Source organism: Ammodytes marinus (genome assembly GCF_949987685.1).
Source record: "Ammodytes marinus genome assembly, chromosome: 13".
In the NCBI taxonomy this organism is placed as follows: Eukaryota; Metazoa; Chordata; class Actinopteri; order Uranoscopiformes; family Ammodytidae; genus Ammodytes; species Ammodytes marinus.
Window position 1 is genome coordinate 21,797,551 of NC_137217.1, and position 20,175 is coordinate 21,817,725.

Below are 20,175 nucleotides of genomic sequence, written 5' to 3' on the forward strand. Positions count from 1 at the left end.
TTGAATATAGTAATGAGAATCAGAAACAAGATTTATTAAAGGTTTTTTCACAAGCAAGGATTTTGTCTTGGTGTCTCATAACAGTAAAAAAAAGGCAATGGTGTAAAGTCAAAATGTATAATTAAGATATGCATAAAATACTAAATAGTAAAAAATAAACTGAAATTATCTTGATTTGAGTTCTGACTTATGGATATATTCACCATTTCAGAGGATCAAAGTTCAATTGGAACTATTGTGAAACCCCATGTACAATTTGAATTTGTCAATATAAATTTGGATTTTAGCTAGTCAGAATCAATGTAATTAGACATTTCTATAATTTTTTTTTTTTTAAATAAAACCAAACTAAAATACACAGTGGAGATTACTGTGAACCCTGTCAATTTGAAATATGTTGAAGGGGCTTGTCAATTAACAACTAATATAAATTAAAAAACAAAAACAAGTTTGTCTAGGAGTTTAGTTGGAAAGTATCAACATTGTGGAAACAACCAATCAGATTTTGCCATTTCGGACCGGAAGCTGTGTTGTTTACATTTTCTAAGATGGCGGCGGGGATGTATTTGGAGCATTATTTGGACAGTAAGCTATTTGTAATGTGTTTAACATGTCAGAAGACATTCTTGTCCACTCTACCAGATTTTTTGTCGTTGTATTTTGGTGTGTAATGTGGCTCGTGGCGAACCCTCGTGCTTAATAGACTGTTTTAATGGTTTCCAGGCGGTCAGCGGGTTTAGGCTCCGTCTATTTGCTGGGAAGTCGCACCGCAGCGAAGAGAGGATGCTGTTTGAGATGCAAAGCACACATACTGTCCCAACTTTGCTGACCTAGTCTAAATTCATTTAGGAATTAAAGGCTTCTGTCTTTTTCCCGCATGTTTGTGAATTTTAATTTATTCGCCATTGTTAATGGCAGCCTTAGTATCATCCAGTGTATATGATTAAGCTAGCTCTCCTGCACCGCATCAATGTGTGTTGTCACGTCGATCTCATTGAACGTGAGATTAAACACTTTACTGTGTTCCCCTCGACCAAACCAGGCATAGAAAACTTGCCCTTCGAGTTGCAGAGAAACTTCAATTTGATGAGGGATCTAGATCAACGCACAGAGGGTGAGAACAATGCAATGTGTGAATGTAACACTAGTGGTGATGATGATTGGTGTGAAAACAGGAAGAGAGACCTGAAAAATATCCCTTCTTAAGACAATATGATATGTGTGCAGAAGTTCCCAACCTGGGGGATCAGGTTCTCCACAGGCATCCCCTACTATATCAAGTTGTGATATCCTCACTGTTTCAATATAAGCTGTATATGTATAAATAAACTGAATGTCCATGCATATGAAACAATAAAACTGACAACTAATATTAGTTTATTATCAATTTTATTATTTTCTGCATGTTTGAGAATTATTAATTTAATACAATGTAAGTTTAATCACATGGAATTAACTCTGACAGTTGTTTAAGAGGTTTAACTCCTTTGTCTCTCTGTTAGATCTAAAAGGCCAAATAGACTCTCTTGCTAAAGAGTACACAGCAAACGCCCGAACTCTGTCCTCTGAGCAAAAGCTGTCCATACTGAGGCAGATTCAGCAGTCTTACAGTAAATGCAAGGAGTTTGGAGATGATAAGGTGCAACTGGCCATGCAGACTTATGAGATGGTAAGTGTCATAGAAATAAATATTTATTGTTTGACTAAAGACGTATATAACTGTAGGTAACATAAGTAAAAGTAAACTCGATAGAATCACTCACTGTGTTACATTTTTAAGGTCGACAAACACATCCGTCGTCTCGACACAGACCTGGCTCGGTTTGAGGCTGACCTGAAGGAAAAGCAGATCGAGAGCACCGACTATGATTCCACCTCCAGTAAGGGGAAGAAAGGTGTGCGTTCGTCCATTATATGTCCTAATATCATTTTATTTTTTGCACTTACGATTGTCAAAGTGCGGTAGTACAAACTCGACAGGCTACTTAAGTGTTTGTTTAATTGCAGTTGACACCAGGCTGAAAGAAAAGAAGACAGCTAAAACGAGGTCTAAAGTGAAGAGTTCTGATGAAGATGGAAGTCCCAAGAGTGCACAGAAGAAAGTCAAACTCCTTCAGCCGTACGTTGTGTATCTACTCTACAGCCAAGTGTTTACTATTCATGTTTGAACTTTAATTTCTGATCACACTTTTCTCACTGGCAATACTTTTCTTCCTCATCCTCAGAGGAGAATTCAACAGCCCCACCACTAACTTTGGGAATGTGCACCCATCTGATGTGCTGGACATGCCAGTGGACCCCAACGAACCCACTTACTGTTTGTGCCACCAGGTCTCTTACGGCGAGATGATCGGCTGTGACAACACTGATGTGAGTGTTTTGCTTCATCATGGCCACATTTCAGTCTCCGTTAAGGCCAGGACACACCGGCCCGATAATCGCCGTCGTAGAGTCGGGAGGGGGCGGGGACACGAATCTGTTTGGTGTGTGCCGTGAAATCGGTCGTCGTAGATGTCGTCGGGCTTCTTTTGAGCGGGCAGTCTTTCAGTTGGAGCAATTTGATTTGTGGAGGGTTAGCGAATCAGTAAAGCCCGGAAGTGAGGCCGGTAGCACAAACAGCTAACAACAGTTAGCCATTGTTTTAATGTGTTTGTTTGTTTCGGTCAGCGAATACTCACATGCATCAACCCTTGTTGACTGCTTGACACCATGCTCGACACTCTCTGCTAAAAATGGTGCTCTTTATGGTCCATAAATATACGTATTTCTATCTATGTTTATGGTCTAGAGAGCCGTCCCATCATTTCCGGCTTCCGTATTTTTTCGGGCCACAATACAGATTAGCGCCGCTTGCTGTTATGGAGACATTACGTCCCGCGGAAGCGCAGAGCGTACGGAAAGTCAGCAGTCGGTTTGGTGTGTTCTTTGCACTTTTTCGGCCGCAACGGGAAGACTGGAGCTCCCTGAATCGGCAGTCTCCATTTTCGTGTAGTCGGACTGGTGTGTCCTGGCCTTTATACCCCTTTCGCACCAGCGCAAACTCGGGGCTGGTTCCCGATGGTGGGAAAGGGGTAACAGTTCTCACATGAACTGTCTTTGGCATTGGAATGTACCTACATCTTTTTTGTATTAAACAAGGTGGTGGGGTAGGACGTAATATTGTCGGGGCTATCAGAATATAAGAGGAGAAAGGTGAAAAGCTCACAACATAGCTCATTGCAAATATACGCCACCAGAGACAAATACATACAAAGTATGTAATACAATACAAATTGCACTTATATAGTAAAGACAATAATTTAAGATTATTTTGTTTATTATATTGATTTTCATGACACATTTTCCTACTGCTGGTTCATTGCTTCAATGTCCTAAAATCATATTTTACGGTATAGGCGATTGTTAACATATCCAAGATAATGACCAATCTGCAAAATAATGACATGTTACAGAAAGAGAATTTAAACAAATGGTTTAAATGTAACACTCTTTTTGACATTACCTGTGTTGTAAAAGTAAATGAAGAAACGATACATCTAAGAAAACAAAATAACGCAGAAAATGTAATTAATAATTTCATGGGAAATGTCAATGGCCCATTTGAAATTAAATTTTTGAATAACATTAACATTAAATACCATTCATGTAAATCAAAGGTCAACAAAAATGTTTTTTTATGGTACAGGCCTTAAATTGAGAAGGTTGAGTAGAATAATGATAACAAATGGAAGTTTTGATAATGTTATCTATTAATAATGAGTTATGACTCATAGAGTACATGTTCACCCTCTCCTTTACTAAAATGTCCAAGATTCTATCCATGAATGAAGAGGCTATGGAGCCCTGCAGTCTCATGCCATCTTTCTCTTTGAATAAGGTCACAGCGAGTTTTAAATATTTTTTATTTTATTTTATTCTTTTGCAAGTGATCCGTTTGCGGGGCTTAATAACAGTTTTTTGTCGTTATTTGTCTTGACTCCAGTGCTCCATCGAGTGGTTCCATTTTGCGTGTGTGGGCCTTACAACCAAACCAAGAGGCAAATGGTAAGAAAATGGTAGCAGAGACAGAAATGCACAATCTATTTTCAATGTTTGCATGTGGGCTTATTATTTGTTACTTACTGCATAATTTTTCGTGTGTTTGTTTCTCAATCTGTGCCATGCAGGTATTGTCCACGATGCTCTCAGGACAGAAAGAGAAAATAAAAACACCTGGTTGCCCTGGAACAAAAACGTGGACACTGATCAGATGAAAAATTAGAAGAATATTTCTTCATTAGTTACTAGATTTTGTTTTTCTCATCTTCCTTAACATTTGGTGCATTTTCTTTCGGTTTACGTAATTTGCCTTGATCTGATGCTGTGTGTGTGTGTGTGTGTGTGTGTGTGTGTGTGTGTGTGTGTGTGTGTGTGTGTGTGTGTGTGTGTGTGTGTGTGTGTGTGTGTGTGTGTGTGTGTGTGTGTGTGTGTGTGTGTGTGTGTGTGTGTGTGTGTGTGTGTGTGTGTGTGTGTGTGTGTGTGTGTGTGTGTGTGTGTGTGTGTGTGTGTGTATGAAGAAGCCAAGTGGTTACAAATGTATTTAAATATTAATTTTTTTAAACAGTTAGCATCCTTTTTTGTTTTGTTTTTTGGTTACCTTTGGTGCTTTTATTGTGATAATTTTTTTTCTTTTTTACATTGTTTGTATGAGTGAATAATTAACACTACAACTGTCCCTAATGGTTTAACAGTTTGAAGATATGATACTTCATGATACTTCATATTGTTTTCACATGTACGTCTACAAAATTTAAGTATTTTCTCTTAAACGGTTTGGCCATGGATATTTTTTTGCTATGTTGTATAGTTAGTTTCTTGTGCTTAGCCTTGGGACACTAGTTTTATTTACTACAAAAGGGGTGAACAGATTTGAAGACAAATGTGGCATCCTGACAGTATTAGTAAGTTGTGATAGTGAGTTAAACCATTTCATTTTAACATTTGATTGAGTGCTGTATAGAAAGTAAGACATTTCGTAAAAAGTATTGTCATTTCTGTAGCTGAAACATTGGTACAGAGGAGGGGGGGTGCTTGTGTTGTCGATCATTTGAATACAGCTACTACCTCAAAAAAATTATGCCTCTGTGGTTCTTTGTCTTGGTTTTTTTTCATTGTGGCTGTGTAATTTTATCTGGTAGTTGGCATCTCTAATTGGCTGTAGTATTATTTGTTTCTTTTAGTGTTAAGGGTTATTTCACTTAACAATTCAATCATGTAAGCAAGCATTGATAGATCAATTTAAACAGTTATACCGTACAATTATACAAATAGATTACGGTAAAAGATCAACTAAACATTTGTAAAATAACAAAGATATATAAATGAACACAAAGGATGCCAAGAGTCAACACACGTAAGTAAATAGAAAAAATGAAATTGTCTTAAATGTTTTTTGCAGAGGTTACAAATGTGATATTTTCATAGATAGTAAATAATAGGATATTTTCTAGAAGATGCTCCTCATGGACCTATCATAAAAGTAGGTGGTTGAAACGTTGGATGACAAAGGCGCATGCGCGTGACGTCAGTGTTTCATAGCTTTGGCGCGAGGTCCAAACATTTGAAAAGTTGATTCAAACCGCTCGCGCACGACCGATAGAGCAGACTACGCGTTATCTTGATCTATAAGTTTGGAAAGTGGCGAGAGCGACTGCAGGCGTTACAGGTGAGCATCATTTGTTTAAATTAGTGAAAATCAAGGTGTAATTTTAGCTGTAGAGTTCTCTGTAAAATAACGTTACAGTCAGTAAATTAAGCTAGTCTGGCTACGTAACATGCTAACGTTAGCAGCAGTACTTCTGACCCATAACAAAGCTTCTGTTTGGATGATAGACGTGTTACGTTTTTAAGATATTAAAACCGACAACAGTGAACTTTATTTGGCGTATTTGTGTTCCGTCTGAAGCACTTTAGCTTCCCAGCTAGCGTGAAAAAACAGACAAGAATATAAACTGGTTATGATGTTTCAAGATAGCCTACTGACCTCGTTACGTAGCTGTAGCGGTATGTACTTCACAGAAAAGCTTTTAGTCAAAGAGGCAGGTTAACTAATCAATGTTTCTCATTGTTTTTAATCTTGACGCAGGGATGTCTTGGGACTTCTTTGTGCCTGTGTGTGTGGGCGACCTGGTGAAGACTGGGGGGATCAATCAGTACGTCGTCCAGGATGTGGTGTCCCCAAAGCAGCTTCCATCCTGCCTCAGTAGTAAGTTCTGGAGCTGTTAATTGTCTCACAATTTCTTTTGGTTTGGTGTGTTTATGACTTTGTTTTTGACCATTGTTTTGTCTCTCCTTCGCACAGAATTGAAGGCAGCATTGAGAAGCCAAGGGCCCCTGTGTATACTGGAACACTTTGATACAGGCTACAGTGTACTACAGTAAGTATTGAATACACACACGTATATATATCTCTATATATCTCTATATATATTAGGGCCCGACCGATATGGATTTTTGGGTGCCGATGCCGATTATTTTCTGAGAAAAATTATATATATATCTCTATCTCTAACGTGTGCTCTAATTATAACTTTAAGACCTTTTATGAATACAATGCTGCTCTGTTGATTTTTAAGGCACTGCAACTCCGTTGCGCTGGGTGTGAAGGAGGATACTTTGGAATTACTAGTACAAGGTGAGCTATTTTAATTTTTCCATTGTATAATTTGACAAAATTACAACCTTCTTATATGCTGGTCTGATAACACATTGTCTCAATTAAATTGTTTCAGTGGTTAGTGGCCTGGCTTCTTCCCTTCCGGCACTTCTTGTCTCCATTTCGGTCTCAGCTGCAGAACGCAAAGAGAAACTCAATACAGTTAAAATGAGTGTCTACCTGCTCTGCAAACTTACAGAGATCCTTGAGAGTGATTCCTGTAGACAGAGTATTGTCACAGCAACTGGAAAGGTATGGTTATAGTTAAAATACTTTGCCAATGGCTATAACAGTAAATTGTTAAATATCTAAGTCAGGGGTGTCCAAACTTTTTTCACTGAGGGCCACATACAGAAAAATCTACGAAGGGCCGGGCCACTTTGCAGAAAACCCCCAGTGTTTTCTGCTTTTACGTCTAATGTCGTACATGTTTGTTTACAAGCAATGTTTGAAGACAGAGAAGTTTCGCATGATTTAAGAAGAAAAGGTAAATTCACTGAGAAAAATATACGGACCACACTTAAATCCTTTTCGATATCTGTAAATGGTATTAAGCTGTGGAATGGACTTGATGAAGTTGTCACAGGGAGTTGCAGTTTGCGCAATTTCAAAGCAAATTATGTTTCAGAAATTATTGAAAATTACAGACTAATAACCTGAGCACACTGTCAATGTCACTTTCATTACAATGTTGTAACAAATAATACAGGCCAGCAGACAGACTTGTTTTGGAATACTTTTGCAGAAGTGTTTAGACTACCAGTTTAGTAATGGAACAGGCCAAATACAAGGCCACTTCACACTTTATACACTTGGCATTGTCACAGAAAAACTGAACTGTGCTGAACTGATTTTAAAAGCTGAAGCAATTAGATTAAAATTGACTGTGTATTGGACTGCAGATTCTTAAAAAAAAAAGTATATGTGTATATATATATATATATATATATATATATATATATATATATATGTGTGTGTGTGTATATATATATATATATATATATATATATATATATATATATATATATATATATATATATACACATGAATTAGAAGCTATTGGAGAAGGACACATGGATTTTCCATAATAATATTAATTTAAATTAAAATATTATGCAGGGTCCTCTGGGATGGCCTTGGTGCTCTTTTTCTTTTATGGGACATTTCTCTGTAATATAATGAGTGCATTTAGATTATTTAAAAATTAAAAGGGCCATATTACATTATATTTTTAAAATGTGCCAAGGGCCAATCAATCAGTTTTGACACCCCTGCACAAGTGGGTTAACTAAGAAATGCAACAAATTTATTTATTTATTTTTCTTCAAAGGTCCATATTGCATTATATTTCTAAAATCGGGCCGTAGTTTGGACACCCCTGATCTAAGTCTTCTATATGCCCACTGATGAGCTTATGGCAAGTTAAATGATCCTATCAGACCAATAAATTGTGGTTTCTAGCCTGCTGATAGATGGGTAATCTTGGCAGTGTGGTGGAGTTGTGTTGCACTGCTGTAAGGGCCCATCCACAGTTAACTTTTCATCTTCTACAACCTCTGCCCCCAAGAGTAATGGGGTCGGCAGATAGGAGATGTCAAACAAGTGCAGATGCTGGTGTTTGTCTGTGTGTGTTGTTGTTTGAATGTCTGTGTTGTTGTTTGAATGTCTATGTATCAGCTGGCAAGGGGCTACAGTCTAGTGGTTTGGCTGGTATGAATTACAGACTTTGGTAATCTGAGGGCACATATTGTAAATTCTTGTCTTGTTTAGGACTTTTCAAGTCCATTCCAATATGAAGCTTTACCGATTGAATTGATCATGTGACATTTGTCTTGTACAGGGTGGTAAAAAAGGCAAAGCGGTCGGAGAAGGGCTGCTGCAGTGGGACTCTGAGAGAGAAAGGGTGTTGCAGGCCCTAATCCAGCTCCTCCAGCTGGATATCCGTTCTCTCTGGAACCTCTCCCTGGTTGAGGAAGAATTTGTCAGGTATTCTGCTCAATAGGAAGTGTACAGTATTAAGTAGGGCTGCTCGATTATGGCAAAAATGATAATCACGATTATTTTGATTGATATTGTAATCACGGTTATCAAAGACGATTATTCATTGTAGGGATGCACCAAAAGGAAAATTCAGCCAATTCTTTCAACATTACATAAACAAAACTCCCAATTGTGCTCCTCAAACATAGCCTACAACTAAAAAGCCACACAAAATAAATAATCAGTAAAACCTTCGAATCTAAGAGTGAAATTTATATTTTACTAGGGATGTGATTGTGAACCATTCATTGATTTGTACTTCGACTTATAAGAGGAGGTAGGCTATGAATCTACAAAAAGATCGACTTATTGCCTTCTTTTTTTTGCAGTGCACGTTGAGTTGCTGTAAAAAAAACTACACCACAGCTGACACCGTAATGTTCAGAATTTGCATCGAGCGCTGATCATAAAAATTAGACGCTTTATTTAAACGAAGTCCATACTTAGGTGCTGGTTGTAACTTTTCGTCTGTAGACTGAAACTAACGGAGGGGGTGCGTCTCACTGTATATTTGCTCTTGTCGCGCAGATAGTTTGCTGACATGGCACAATATATTCAGGCTCGAGAAATGCAATCAGAAAGCGGAAGCCTTTCCCCTCAACAACGTTAACGTGCAGGAATCCCCGACTATCATTTTACCCGTAAAGCCACAGAGCTTTTCTGCGCGGCGGCTCACACCGGCAAGTTCTCACAGTGAATGACACCGTTACCCACTGCCATCACAGTGTCTCACTCACACCATGTTTCACCGAGTGAAACGCTGCTTCAATCGCGCAAGGCTTTTGTGTTTCGGTGTAACATCCTGGACGAGCGTTTTAACTTTATGCTGAATAAACAATTGCACTGGAATCGCTGAAAGCGACAGTGTTCGGGCGGGGCGGAGCGCAGGTGGAGACAGAAGGGTGCGCTGCATTTACTACACATGACCCGGCGTGCCGCACAATAACCGTTTTATTACGATTATCTTGTTTTCATGATCGAGGGAAGACAATATTGTAACCGAAATCGAAATTCAATTAATCGCCCAGCCCTAGTATTAAGCCTTGCTGTCTTAATTCAGTTAGCTGCTGTCATTTCCAACTGGGTTTTCCGCCCAGTTGGAAAACCCATTTTCCAGCTACATTGTAGCCTTAAATTGAACTGAAATTATCTCTGCTATTTCATTAATAATATTGCAGCAAACTTAATGTTGCATAATTTAATGTTTCGATTGTAAACATTTCCTCACAGTCCTAACTTATTTTCAGTAGGAATCTAGCATTTACAATGAATGTAGAGAAAAGTTCTTTTGAAGTTCCCAAGTCAGTACTAGAAGTTCTAAATATTTTTGCTATTAGCAAAAGATCTCCCTAACAGGGTTTTTGTCTTTTGGTCAGATCAAATAATCATCACAAACATGGAGTCTGCATAGTTGTGCTAAATTGTATAGTACAGGACTTGTATGAACTGTAGAATTGTATCACGGCTTTAAGTTGCTATACATGCAAGCGTTACCATAGCGCATTGTGAACAGGTGTTTTATTCTTTGTCCCTTTCCTCTCTTAGCTGTGTGACCTGCTGCTGCTATAAACTACTTGAGAATCCAACCATCAGCCATGTCAAGAGCAAACCCACCAGAGATTCTATAATCCATCTTCTGGGAGTGCTGATCAAGAAGTACAATCACCTGTTGGGTGAGTCTCAGTCTCATGCAGAACAGGGCAGGAGGTGAAGAGTATTTATAGGTCCCATATTATGCAAAATGCACTTTTTTAATGTTTTTTTAACATAACCATGGGTCCACGGTGTGTCTAGAGTCTGCCAGAGTATCAACAAACAAAAAAACTCTGATAGTCTATGATAAGCCCACCCTTATTTGTTATTGGTCGACTGCCCCCAGATCCTCTGGAAACACCAGCGACTGCCCTATTGTTTTTCCCTCTAAGCCACAAGATGCCCATAGTTAAGCAAGGCATGCTGAGTGTTCAGAAGCATTTTGCTCCTAATCCACTAACTCTGCTTACCCATTGCAGTCTAATAAAGCGTTGTTTTTAACAAGACAAAGGATAGGAAACTACTCGTGTAGAAATCAAACGGTGAAGCTAATGTTTGTAATGTTTTTAAATCGGCTGACCTGTGATTAGTAGCCTTTAGCTCTCGAAGTAGCTTCGCAGTAGCGTCCCGCTTTTGCCCACATTCCTCTAACTCTGCTTACCCATTGTAGTCTAATAAGCATTGTTTTTTAAAAAGCCTGAGATGAGCTGAACATCAGGGTATACAGCATAGGGCATGCTACAATGATCTGAACGTTTTTTTCTCTCCAGCAAACGGCAAAAAAAAAGCTTTAGGGACTACTAAGACCATATACAATTGACAGAAAAGTGTATAATATGGGACCTTTTTAAAGCAGCATTATCAATCCTGTTAGTATTAAAAACACAATTTATATAGAGAGCACAACGCAGGGTTACAAGACCTCCAGTCATTCAGTTCACTTAGCTGATTTGAGGTTGCAATAACATCTGGATTTTACAGGATACTTTCTCTAAACTTACACAGGTGCAAGTGTAAAGGTGATCCAGTTGCTGCAGCACTTCGACCAGTTGTCATCGGTGCTCGCCCAGGCAGTGACTGTGTGGAGCTCAGAATATGGAGTTCGGGCTATCATAGGAGAAGTCATAAGGTCAGTACACATAATTTGTCTGTATTCCCATTTTTGTAATTCTGTTAAAGGAAGTCTGATTATTTGGCTGCAGATGAACATATTCAGATAGAAGTTAATGTACTGTTGTTTTTCACCATTCTTCAGGGAGATTGGTCAGAGGTCAAGTGAGGAGCTCGCTAGAGAGGGGTCAGGTGTCAAAGCCTTTTCCTCTTTCCTTTCGGAACTCGGAGCCCTGGTGCCTGAATTAATGATCCCCAACATTAGTGTGCTCATCACACACCTGGAAGGAGAGGTATTGCAATGCCCACTTGAACATATTCAACTTGCTAGCATTGTATTGTACACTTCCTACAATGGACAACACATGTACTCAAAGTATTTACTAAAACGTAACACTTGTTAGTGCTCAATTATAAATTTCTGCTATTTTATTTGTACAAGAAGTTCTCTGTGTGACCTGAAATATCTTAACCAAAATTAAGTAACTTACTGACACAAGAAACTCTGAGTAAAAGGCACAGACTATTTTTGAGAAAGCTCTCTACCACACTTGAGTTTATTTTTCTTTTGTGTTCAGTTCATGATTTGCCCAATGATGAGACTAAGGCGAATACGAGCTTACTGAATGAGAGTTGGGTTCTTCTTGCCTTGACTGACAGGTAATCTTGGTAGTGCAGGGGAGGATTCCTGCTCTGCTGTAAGGGCCTGCCAACAGTGACCTGGCTCGACCCAAATTATACTGCTACAGTCATCGCAGAGTAATTGTTGGGACAAGGCCGACAGTGTGTGTGTGTGTGTGTGTGTGTGTGTGTGTGTGTAAAAGACGAGGAGTTCACCCAACTCTTCACTGTTCAGTTTGCAATGAGTTGCTTCTTTGGTAATCTGAGGGCAAAGTGCACTAACTCAACTGGACACAAACATTTTCTGAAGAGTTCCATTGTTCAACATGTTGTAATTCACACATGTAAATGTATCATTGCATGAATTTCCAATAAATGCCAAAGTATATATGTAAAATACGTGTCTGTTGAATAAACTAGTTACATTTTAGAACAAGATTGGATAAACACCTTTTTATTCCAGAGCCACACAATGCGTGTAGCTGTGTGTGAGGTGCTGGGAGAGATCCTCGTGAGAGTCCTGAGTGGTGATGGGCTAGATGAGTCTGTTAAAGCAGACCGTGACCGCTTCTTTGACACACTGCAAGAACATCTGCACGACACGCATTCCCATGTCAGGGCTCGTGTATTGCAGGTCTACACGCGCATCGTCAACAGCAAAGTAAGTTTTCATTGACTTATAATGTATCTTTTTAAATTCAGGTTTTTAAAGTCTCTCTTGGTAATATAAACTCTCCTGTGTGTTTAGGCACTGCCCCTCAGTAAGTACAGTGAGGTGATGGAGCTTGCTGTTGGGCGTCTGATGGACAAATCTATAAATGTAGTGAAGAGTGCCATCCAGCTGTTGGCAGCCTTTATCGCACACAACCCCTATAGCTGCAAGGTGACTAAAAAACATTATTTTATTTTATTTAGACCCCACTTTAAGAATTTACAATCTCACTTTAATTGGTTTTTGATTCTTTCAGTTAAGCAGTGCCGATCTGAAGAAACCTCTGGAAAAAGAGACCGCTAAACTCCAAGAGATAAAAGAGAAAGTGGAGGGGAAAGCGCCAGGTGACAAAAACAACCCGCAGTCTTTCAAAAAAAGTTTCTTCTTCTTCCTGCTTATTCACAATTTGCCCAATGATGAGACCAAGGCGAATACGAGCTAACTGAATGAGAGTTGGGTTCTTCTTGCCTTGAATGACAGGTAATCTTGGTAGTGCAGGGGAGGATTCCTGCTCTGCTGTAAGGGCCTGCCTACAGTGATTTGGCTCAGCCCCAAATTATTCCTTTAAAGTGACAGTGGTGTAATCAGTGGGTTTGAGCCAACAGTGTGCATGTATGTGGTTGTGTGTATTGTATGTGTGTGTAAGGCAAGTAGTTCACCTAGCTCTCTTTGCTCTTCAGTCAGCCATGAGTTGCTTCTTTGGTAATCTGAGGGCCAAGTAAAGAAAACTTGTTTGAATTTAGCAGACTGGGTCTGTCTGGAAAAAAAAAAAAATGTACATACACATATAACTTTCAACAATATTATATGGATAATACATTTTTTGCATGTTTATCAGAAAAGATACTTTGGCAAATAGAAAAAACATGACACAATCTGATCCAAACGGTAGCTGTCTAGAGACCAACATAACATCTGTATTTTTTAACCCCATACACAGTTGTCATGCAACTCTGTCCTGCTAATTACTATTATTATTTTTATCTTTTCCTGTCTAATGTTGAACTTATATTCCTATTGTTGCTCCAACAAGAGTTATCCTTATTTTATTCAAAATGTATTGGTTTCTTTCCCCTTTTCCTCCTTGCAGTGGCAGTGATTAAAGCATCTGAGCTGTGGGCTGCCATGGAGCCCGAGTTGCTGGTCACTGTCATGACAGAGCTGGAGCCCACAAGTGAAGCGGAACAGGAGGAAGACAACAGGGATGTGGAGGAGGAAGAGGAGGCAGAAGACGACAGAGCGACCGCAGTGAAGATTGCTCAGTACCTCCGTGTCAACAAATACAGGTGATGCTAATCAACAGTGTTGGCCTGGGAAAAAGTTTACTCAAGTGTCACTATCTGTAGGTGTTTTATTTGTTTGACTGTCAATTAGCCAAAAATCTCCATGTGTAAAATGTTTTATTGTTGTCTTCCCTCTCTACAGAAATGCAGTGCGTCTTTGTATACGAGCCTACTGCTGCTTCCCTGAATCTGAGATGTTTGCTTCTCTGTCCACTATCACCACTGATACTCTGATGTACACGCTGGCTCTGATTTTCAAAGGTAAATCTAAGTTCATCTCACGTGTTTCTAGCCTGAGATACTCATCAAAAGTGCTCTCCGATGTGAGTCTTAATGGAAGCAAGAGGACATTTTACTTTTACAAGTTTTTTCTTGATTGGTGGAAATACCTTTCACATTATCTTTCATAGTCAAATCTTAAGCCACTAATCAGAGTTTAGTGGCTTATTCCATAGTATGCCGTTAAAGGAAATTCAACACTCCTGTGGCTGCCTTACATGCACTAAAAGCCTCACAGTAAAGGGAATGGATTTAATTTAATTACTGTAGTGGAGCTGCAGGAAGGGTTGATTAATTAAGTGGTAATGGAAAAGTGGTTTCTTGGTTGACTTCTATACGAAGTCGACTTTTAACCCCAATCCACACCAACGACTTGAGTTTATTTTTCTTTTGTGTTCAGTTCATGATTTGCCCAATGATGAGACTAAGGCGAATACGAGCTTACTGAATGAGAGTTGGGTTCTTCTTGCCTTGACTGACAGGTAATCTTGGTAGTGCAGGGGAGGATTCCTGCTCTGCTGTAAGGGCCTGCCAACAGTGACCTGGCTCGACCCAAATTATACTGCTACAGTCACTGCAGAGTAATTATTGGGACAAGGCCGACAGTGTGTGTGTGTAAAGGCAAGGAGTTCACCCAACTTTCTTCTCTGTTCAGTTAGCAATGAGTTGCTTCTTTGGTAATCTGAGAGCAAAGTGCACTAACTCAACTGGACGCAAAATGTTTCTGAAGTGTTCCATTGACCAACATGTTCTAATGCACACATGTAAATTATATCATTGCATGATTTGCCAATGATCGCTTTCAGAGTCAATTCTTTTAGAGTGAATGGTCTTATTATATTAACCTTTACTTGGTGTGAGCAAAGGAACCTTGAACTTCTCAAATTAGCCATAATATAAATAAGAATAGATAGTTGAGTGTGACACAACCTCCAACAATAATATGCTTAAGTTTTATAATAATGCATGAGACACGCTGCAAAGTTACGATCATTACATAAAGAAATTGCCAACTTTTTTCACATCAGTTGATAAACATGACTTCTGATAGTAGACTTTTTGCGTTCAACAGCATTATCCTGGATGTCAGCTTTAATAGGAGTCTGTTAGTCTTAATTTTTTTATTTACGATTTTTCTATATATTCTACATACACTGACCTTATAATACTGGCTGATAACAGACAGCTTTGCAAAGGAAATCAGAATTGATCAGAATAGTGGCTTATTCCATAGTATGCTGTTAAAAGTAGATTCAACACTTCTGTGGCTGCCTTATATGCACTAAAAGCTTCACAGCAAAGAGAATAGATTTAACTTAATTACTGGAGCTGCAGGAAGGGTTGAGTAATTAAGCGGCAATGGAAAAGTGGTTTCTTGGTTGATTTCTGTACGATTTTGTTTGAATCCCAACTTGCTTTACATTATATTTCCTCAGGTTCTGACGAGGACGCATCTGAGCTCAGCCAAAACCTGCCACCAACCCCACAGAAAGAAGGAGAGAAGGGAGGGGAGGAGGGGGAGCTAAAGAAGCAGGAGATGTTGGTGCAATATCTCAGAGACACGGAAACATTTGCCTTACAAGTAGAGAGGGCAATCTCCGTCATTAACTCCATGCTCTACTGGAAAACCACTTCAGGTAGAAGGCAATATTCACCAGACTGCAAACATGTGCATTTTAATATAATTCATGGATTTCCTCAGTAAATACGTCAAATATTTTGACAACCGCAATCTTTGGTTATAGTGGTCCAGGAGGCTGTGCAGTTCTGTGTGACGGTTTGCGAGTTCAGTGTTGCCAACTCTATCAGTGGGGTGAGGAGGATGTTGCCTCTTGTCTGGTCAACTGACGCTGCCATAAAAGATGCCGTGGTTCAGGCCTACAAGCGCCTGTATCTGAACCCTCACGGAGACACCATCAGGTCTGTGAACCTGCTTTACACAATATACATACACGACAATATGAAAGATCCCAAATAATAAAACGAGTAAACATCCTATTTATCCCCTCAGAGCATTGATTATTTAACTTGAATTAATATTACACTGCTTGGATTGCTGGTTAACATTATTTCCTTAATGATTTTTTTATACGTGCCATGACATTACTTGCTTGTGTTGCGTTTTTATCACATACATGCATTATTGTGATGCAGTCAAACCCAAAAACCCTTTTATTTATTTTGTGTTGCGTCTTAAAGTAGCTGTATCATCTTCTATTAGGATGAAAGCCCACACTCTTGTGGATAGTCTGTCTGAGCTGATGGTGGATGCATCTCTGGGAACAATCCAATGCCTTGAGGAAATAGTGAGTAACGCTTGAGTATTACACTCATATGGAATGACTCTTTATGTAGAGTGTCAATAGTAGACACAACTATGTGGAATATTTTGGGACCAACCATACAAAAAATGGTTCATTTTTTTTTATATCTTTTCTATTGTATATGTGATTTGTAATAAAACATTCAAAGCATATTGGGTGTTATAACCATCTTAATCTGTTTCTTCAGGTGCAGGAGTTCTTTGGAAGTGCCAGCAATCTGCAGTCCACTGTAGTGCAGGTGTTGTGGGAGAGGTTTACTGGCAAAAGAGAAACTTCTGGCTTGCACAGGCGAGCTGCAGTGTTGTTGCTGGGCATGGCTGCACGGTAAGGCTCGGTTCAGTATGCCTCTGTGGTGAGGAAAGGGGGTTTACCAATCAAGGGGATTTAACTTTTTTGCCTTTTGATTGGCTAGTTATTTTTTGTTCTCTACTCTACTGTAAAGAAGCAGGCAAAATGTCCACCTATTCTGACTGGGCAGAGTAGTATAACACACTGCATAGAATTTTTTTTTCATTTTGTCTTTAAGCCAGGAAAATATAAATTCAGACAATGGTAGTGTATTTCCACTGAGTGGTGCAGTTTGGTAGCCTGGAAATCCAGACCCTGATATCTTGAACGATAGAGGGTCTGGCCACGATCAATAGTCATTTCCAACTCAAGGGGCAGCTCCTACTCGTGCATTTCAAATACCACTGCACGCAGTTGGATAGCACTACAATCAATCAGAACGATGCACAAGGTGACGTAAGCCCCGTTCGTTTAGGGAACAGCTGTTAAATTAAACATTTGCCGTTGTCGGTCGGCAAAACGGAACATTCCACTTACTTGCTAATGAAATATTTCAGTGCCGTCTTCCAAACCGTAAAGGGTCGAGGCCAAAGCAGTCTCAAACTCACACAACATATCCGCAGCCATCTTTGATGTTTACTATCACGGCTTCGACGTCGCATGCACGTCACTGTCGTCATCCGGTTACGTCCTCCCCAGAGTACCAAATAAAGGGCTCTGGCGTGCCCATATTGGATAGAACCAATTGAAACGTGAGCCCGGATTTCTGGTCTTCTTGTTAAAGCTTCAACGGAGTGTCCAGACCAACAAGCGCAGCAAATTTAATTTGCCAGCGCCTAGTGGCAGGTCTGGGAATGCCAGGCTAGCAGTTTGGTACAGTACAGCACACTTTAATGAGAAACCTACCAAAAAAAGAATACCATGCTATACTTATTTTAGTCACCCTTTTGTTGGAGTACCAAGCGATCCCAAGAGGGTGGAGTTACACTAGTCTATATATTTATATACACTAGGGCTGGCCTGAATTATTTGAATACTCGTTTAAGATAGTATTCAAAGCTAAATTCAGTATTCGGAATATTTGTTTTTTTATAATTCTTTTTTTCATAAGTATCTGCACTATATGTTGTCAGCGAATAATAATATTCAGATAAACATGTTGTATATACAACAATTGTTAAATACAAATGTATTGCTCTTTTAAAATAAATTATCAAATTATTATTCGAACTTTGACCTAGTTTGCCGCTGACCTTTCAAAGCGCAACCGGTGATACACCAGCTGTTGGCTACTGACGTTGCCAGAGCGAGGCAAATTAAAAGCGACACCAAGCGCAGTAGGGAGAGAGAGATGGAGGAAGAATATGTAAAAATGTTTCTCTTAACTTTATAACCACAAGATTAGCGTGATCTCGAAAGGAAAAGCAATGCTCGGCGAAATGCTAACACTAGCTTAGCTCAGCTGTTTGTTTACATTCCCTATGCAGCGCTGCTATTGCAAATCAACAGTGACTGGCTTGCATCATGGGATTACGCGGTCAATAATGGATACAATATGGACACAAAAGACTATCAATATTGGCTCTCTATAAGGATTTATAAATCGCCAAAAAGATGCATGTTCCGGGATGAATTGATAAGCTTCTGTAAGGGTTACGGTGACAGAGAGCAGAGGACAGCTGATTTGGAACGAATGTAAGGAACTCCGACTTTATTACCATTCGAAAGTTATTTAATAATCAACAGACTACGCAGCTTACTTTCTCGTGCCACAAGATCGGTTTTAGGGAGTACACTGGGATTATTAATGTTGTTTTTGATGGTGTGTTTTTTTAGAACGAGTATTGGAATACTCGCTCGGAAAATCCAACGAGTATTCGAAGCCGGGACAGCCCTAATATACCGTTATAGTAGTAATAGCTCCGTTGCAGCCTACCAAGTTAGGGTACTGTCAGCAGTGCCATATCTAGTGTTACTGTCGTGTACCAAACTGAACTTTACTGCTCAGTGGAAATGAGGCAGAAACACTCACTCATCATACCTCGTGTTTATTCCCTTTCTCATTCACTCCACGTTGTGATATGATCTCATTTTACACACATTACCTAGTTCATTTGAATATGTGGATGTGTCAACCAAGGGTTGTAGGAATATTAGACTTGACAAGGCAAAATAAACAGCTGCTTTTATAACGGCAGTTATAGCAAGTGCTGTGCAAACCAAATTAGTTGTTTACTATGAATGAAGGAATGGTGTGTTGAATGATCAACATATTTAACTGCTGCGCTGCTGGAGGTATTTGGCAAATATCATGTCCTGATCTTTCTGCGACCGCATTTGTCCTTTCTTGCCACATGGTGAATTGCATTTGCATGAGGCTGTTGGGTATAGAGGAAGTTGCAGAGGTCCAAACGTATTATATACATAGAAGAGACGATAATATGGCTTCTCAGAAATATATTCTATTAACCTTATCTTGGTTTCTAATTGACATTTTTTTTCTTTTATTTTGATCATTTGTTTATTGCTAATTGCTGAGTTTCTGGGAAACATCTCATTACCTAGCATGGTTTCACATGAGATTCTCAATCAATATTATATCCTAGTTATTTAAAATTAACAAGGCTCCGTTGCATCTAATAGCAAGACAAAAACATAACAAACTTCCTTGTTACAATTTTGTGTTAAGGTTTGCTGCATAAAGGCAATTCCTTTAACATTTTGGTCCTGCCACAGCTACTTGACATTCAGCAAATCCTCTCATTAGTCAGAATACAAGCTCAGCCTCTGCTCTTCTTCATTGTAATCGAAGTCACGACCGTATAACTTGGCTCCTTGCCAGTACATTTCACTGCATATATTTTTTTCAACCTACCTCAAAGGCTGTAACTGCTATAGGGAAGAGTAAGCGAGGGAGAGAGTAAAGGGACTATCTGCAGTCCACCCACACTGCTGCTTCTCTTAATCCAGACGGCCGTATTCATAACCTATTAAATCTTATGTAGGGGAGAACGGGGTAAGTAGGCACACTTTTTACTCTAGTGAGAATTGCTCATCACCAAAACATCTGTCAATAGCCATTCCTACATTCAATTGAAGCTTAAGGTGTTGGCTAGAAATGTGTGTCTCTCTTTTTTTCCAACTTATTGTAATGAAGAAGTAATTTACCATCAAAGACACTCTGACACATTGTGACAACCAACCCCATCAAGGGGTCGGTTGTCACACACTATGGGGTTGTTTGTCACAATGTTATCTTAATGGGAAACATCTTAAAAAGAAGGCAAGGAG

The 20,175-nt window shown here is 39.3% G+C and overlaps 2 protein-coding genes across 2 annotated transcripts in view; both read left to right on the forward strand.

Annotated features, from left to right (window-relative positions):
• Positions 1-526: 526 nt before the first annotated feature.
• ing4 (inhibitor of growth family, member 4) lies at positions 527-5,090 on the forward strand. The gene is made up of 8 exons (XM_080039795.1): positions 527-585; positions 1,043-1,114; positions 1,503-1,669; positions 1,781-1,895; positions 2,008-2,119; positions 2,226-2,370; positions 3,983-4,044; positions 4,167-5,090. Exons 1-8 carry the CDS (start codon positions 549-551, stop codon positions 4,204-4,206), a joined length of 750 nt encoding a protein of 249 aa, XP_079895921.1. The 5' UTR covers positions 527-548; the 3' UTR covers positions 4,207-5,090.
• A 496-nt stretch (positions 5,091-5,586) lies between these two features.
• Positions 5,587-20,175, forward strand: part of ncapd2 (non-SMC condensin I complex, subunit D2) — a 29,228-nt gene continuing 14,639 nt past the window's right edge. Inside the window, 18 exon segments of the mRNA XM_080039458.1 lie at positions 5,587-5,704; positions 6,125-6,244; positions 6,341-6,416; positions 6,615-6,673; positions 6,771-6,946; positions 8,535-8,680; positions 10,280-10,407; positions 11,273-11,396; positions 11,523-11,670; positions 12,462-12,659; positions 12,747-12,881; positions 12,967-13,054; positions 13,801-13,996; positions 14,136-14,254; positions 15,709-15,909; positions 16,018-16,192; positions 16,494-16,578; positions 16,784-16,920. Coding sequence (XP_079895584.1) covers positions 6,127-6,244; positions 6,341-6,416; positions 6,615-6,673; positions 6,771-6,946; positions 8,535-8,680; positions 10,280-10,407; positions 11,273-11,396; positions 11,523-11,670; positions 12,462-12,659; positions 12,747-12,881; positions 12,967-13,054; positions 13,801-13,996; positions 14,136-14,254; positions 15,709-15,909; positions 16,018-16,192; positions 16,494-16,578; positions 16,784-16,920 — 2,309 coding nt within the window. The 5' untranslated portion in view covers positions 5,587-5,704; positions 6,125-6,126.

Bases quoted from the DNA above. Each gene is read 5' to 3' on its own strand.
- ing4 (XM_080039795.1), top strand. From the start codon at position 549: ATGGCGGCGGGGATGTATTTGGAGCATTATTTGGACA. The intron at 2,120-2,225 runs GTACGTTGTGTA...CCTCATCCTCAG, and splicing joins AAAGTCAAACTCCTTCAGCC to AGGAGAATTCAACAGCCCCA. The intron at 4,045-4,166 runs GTAAGAAAATGG...TGTGCCATGCAG, and splicing joins ACCAAACCAAGAGGCAAATG to GTATTGTCCACGATGCTCTC.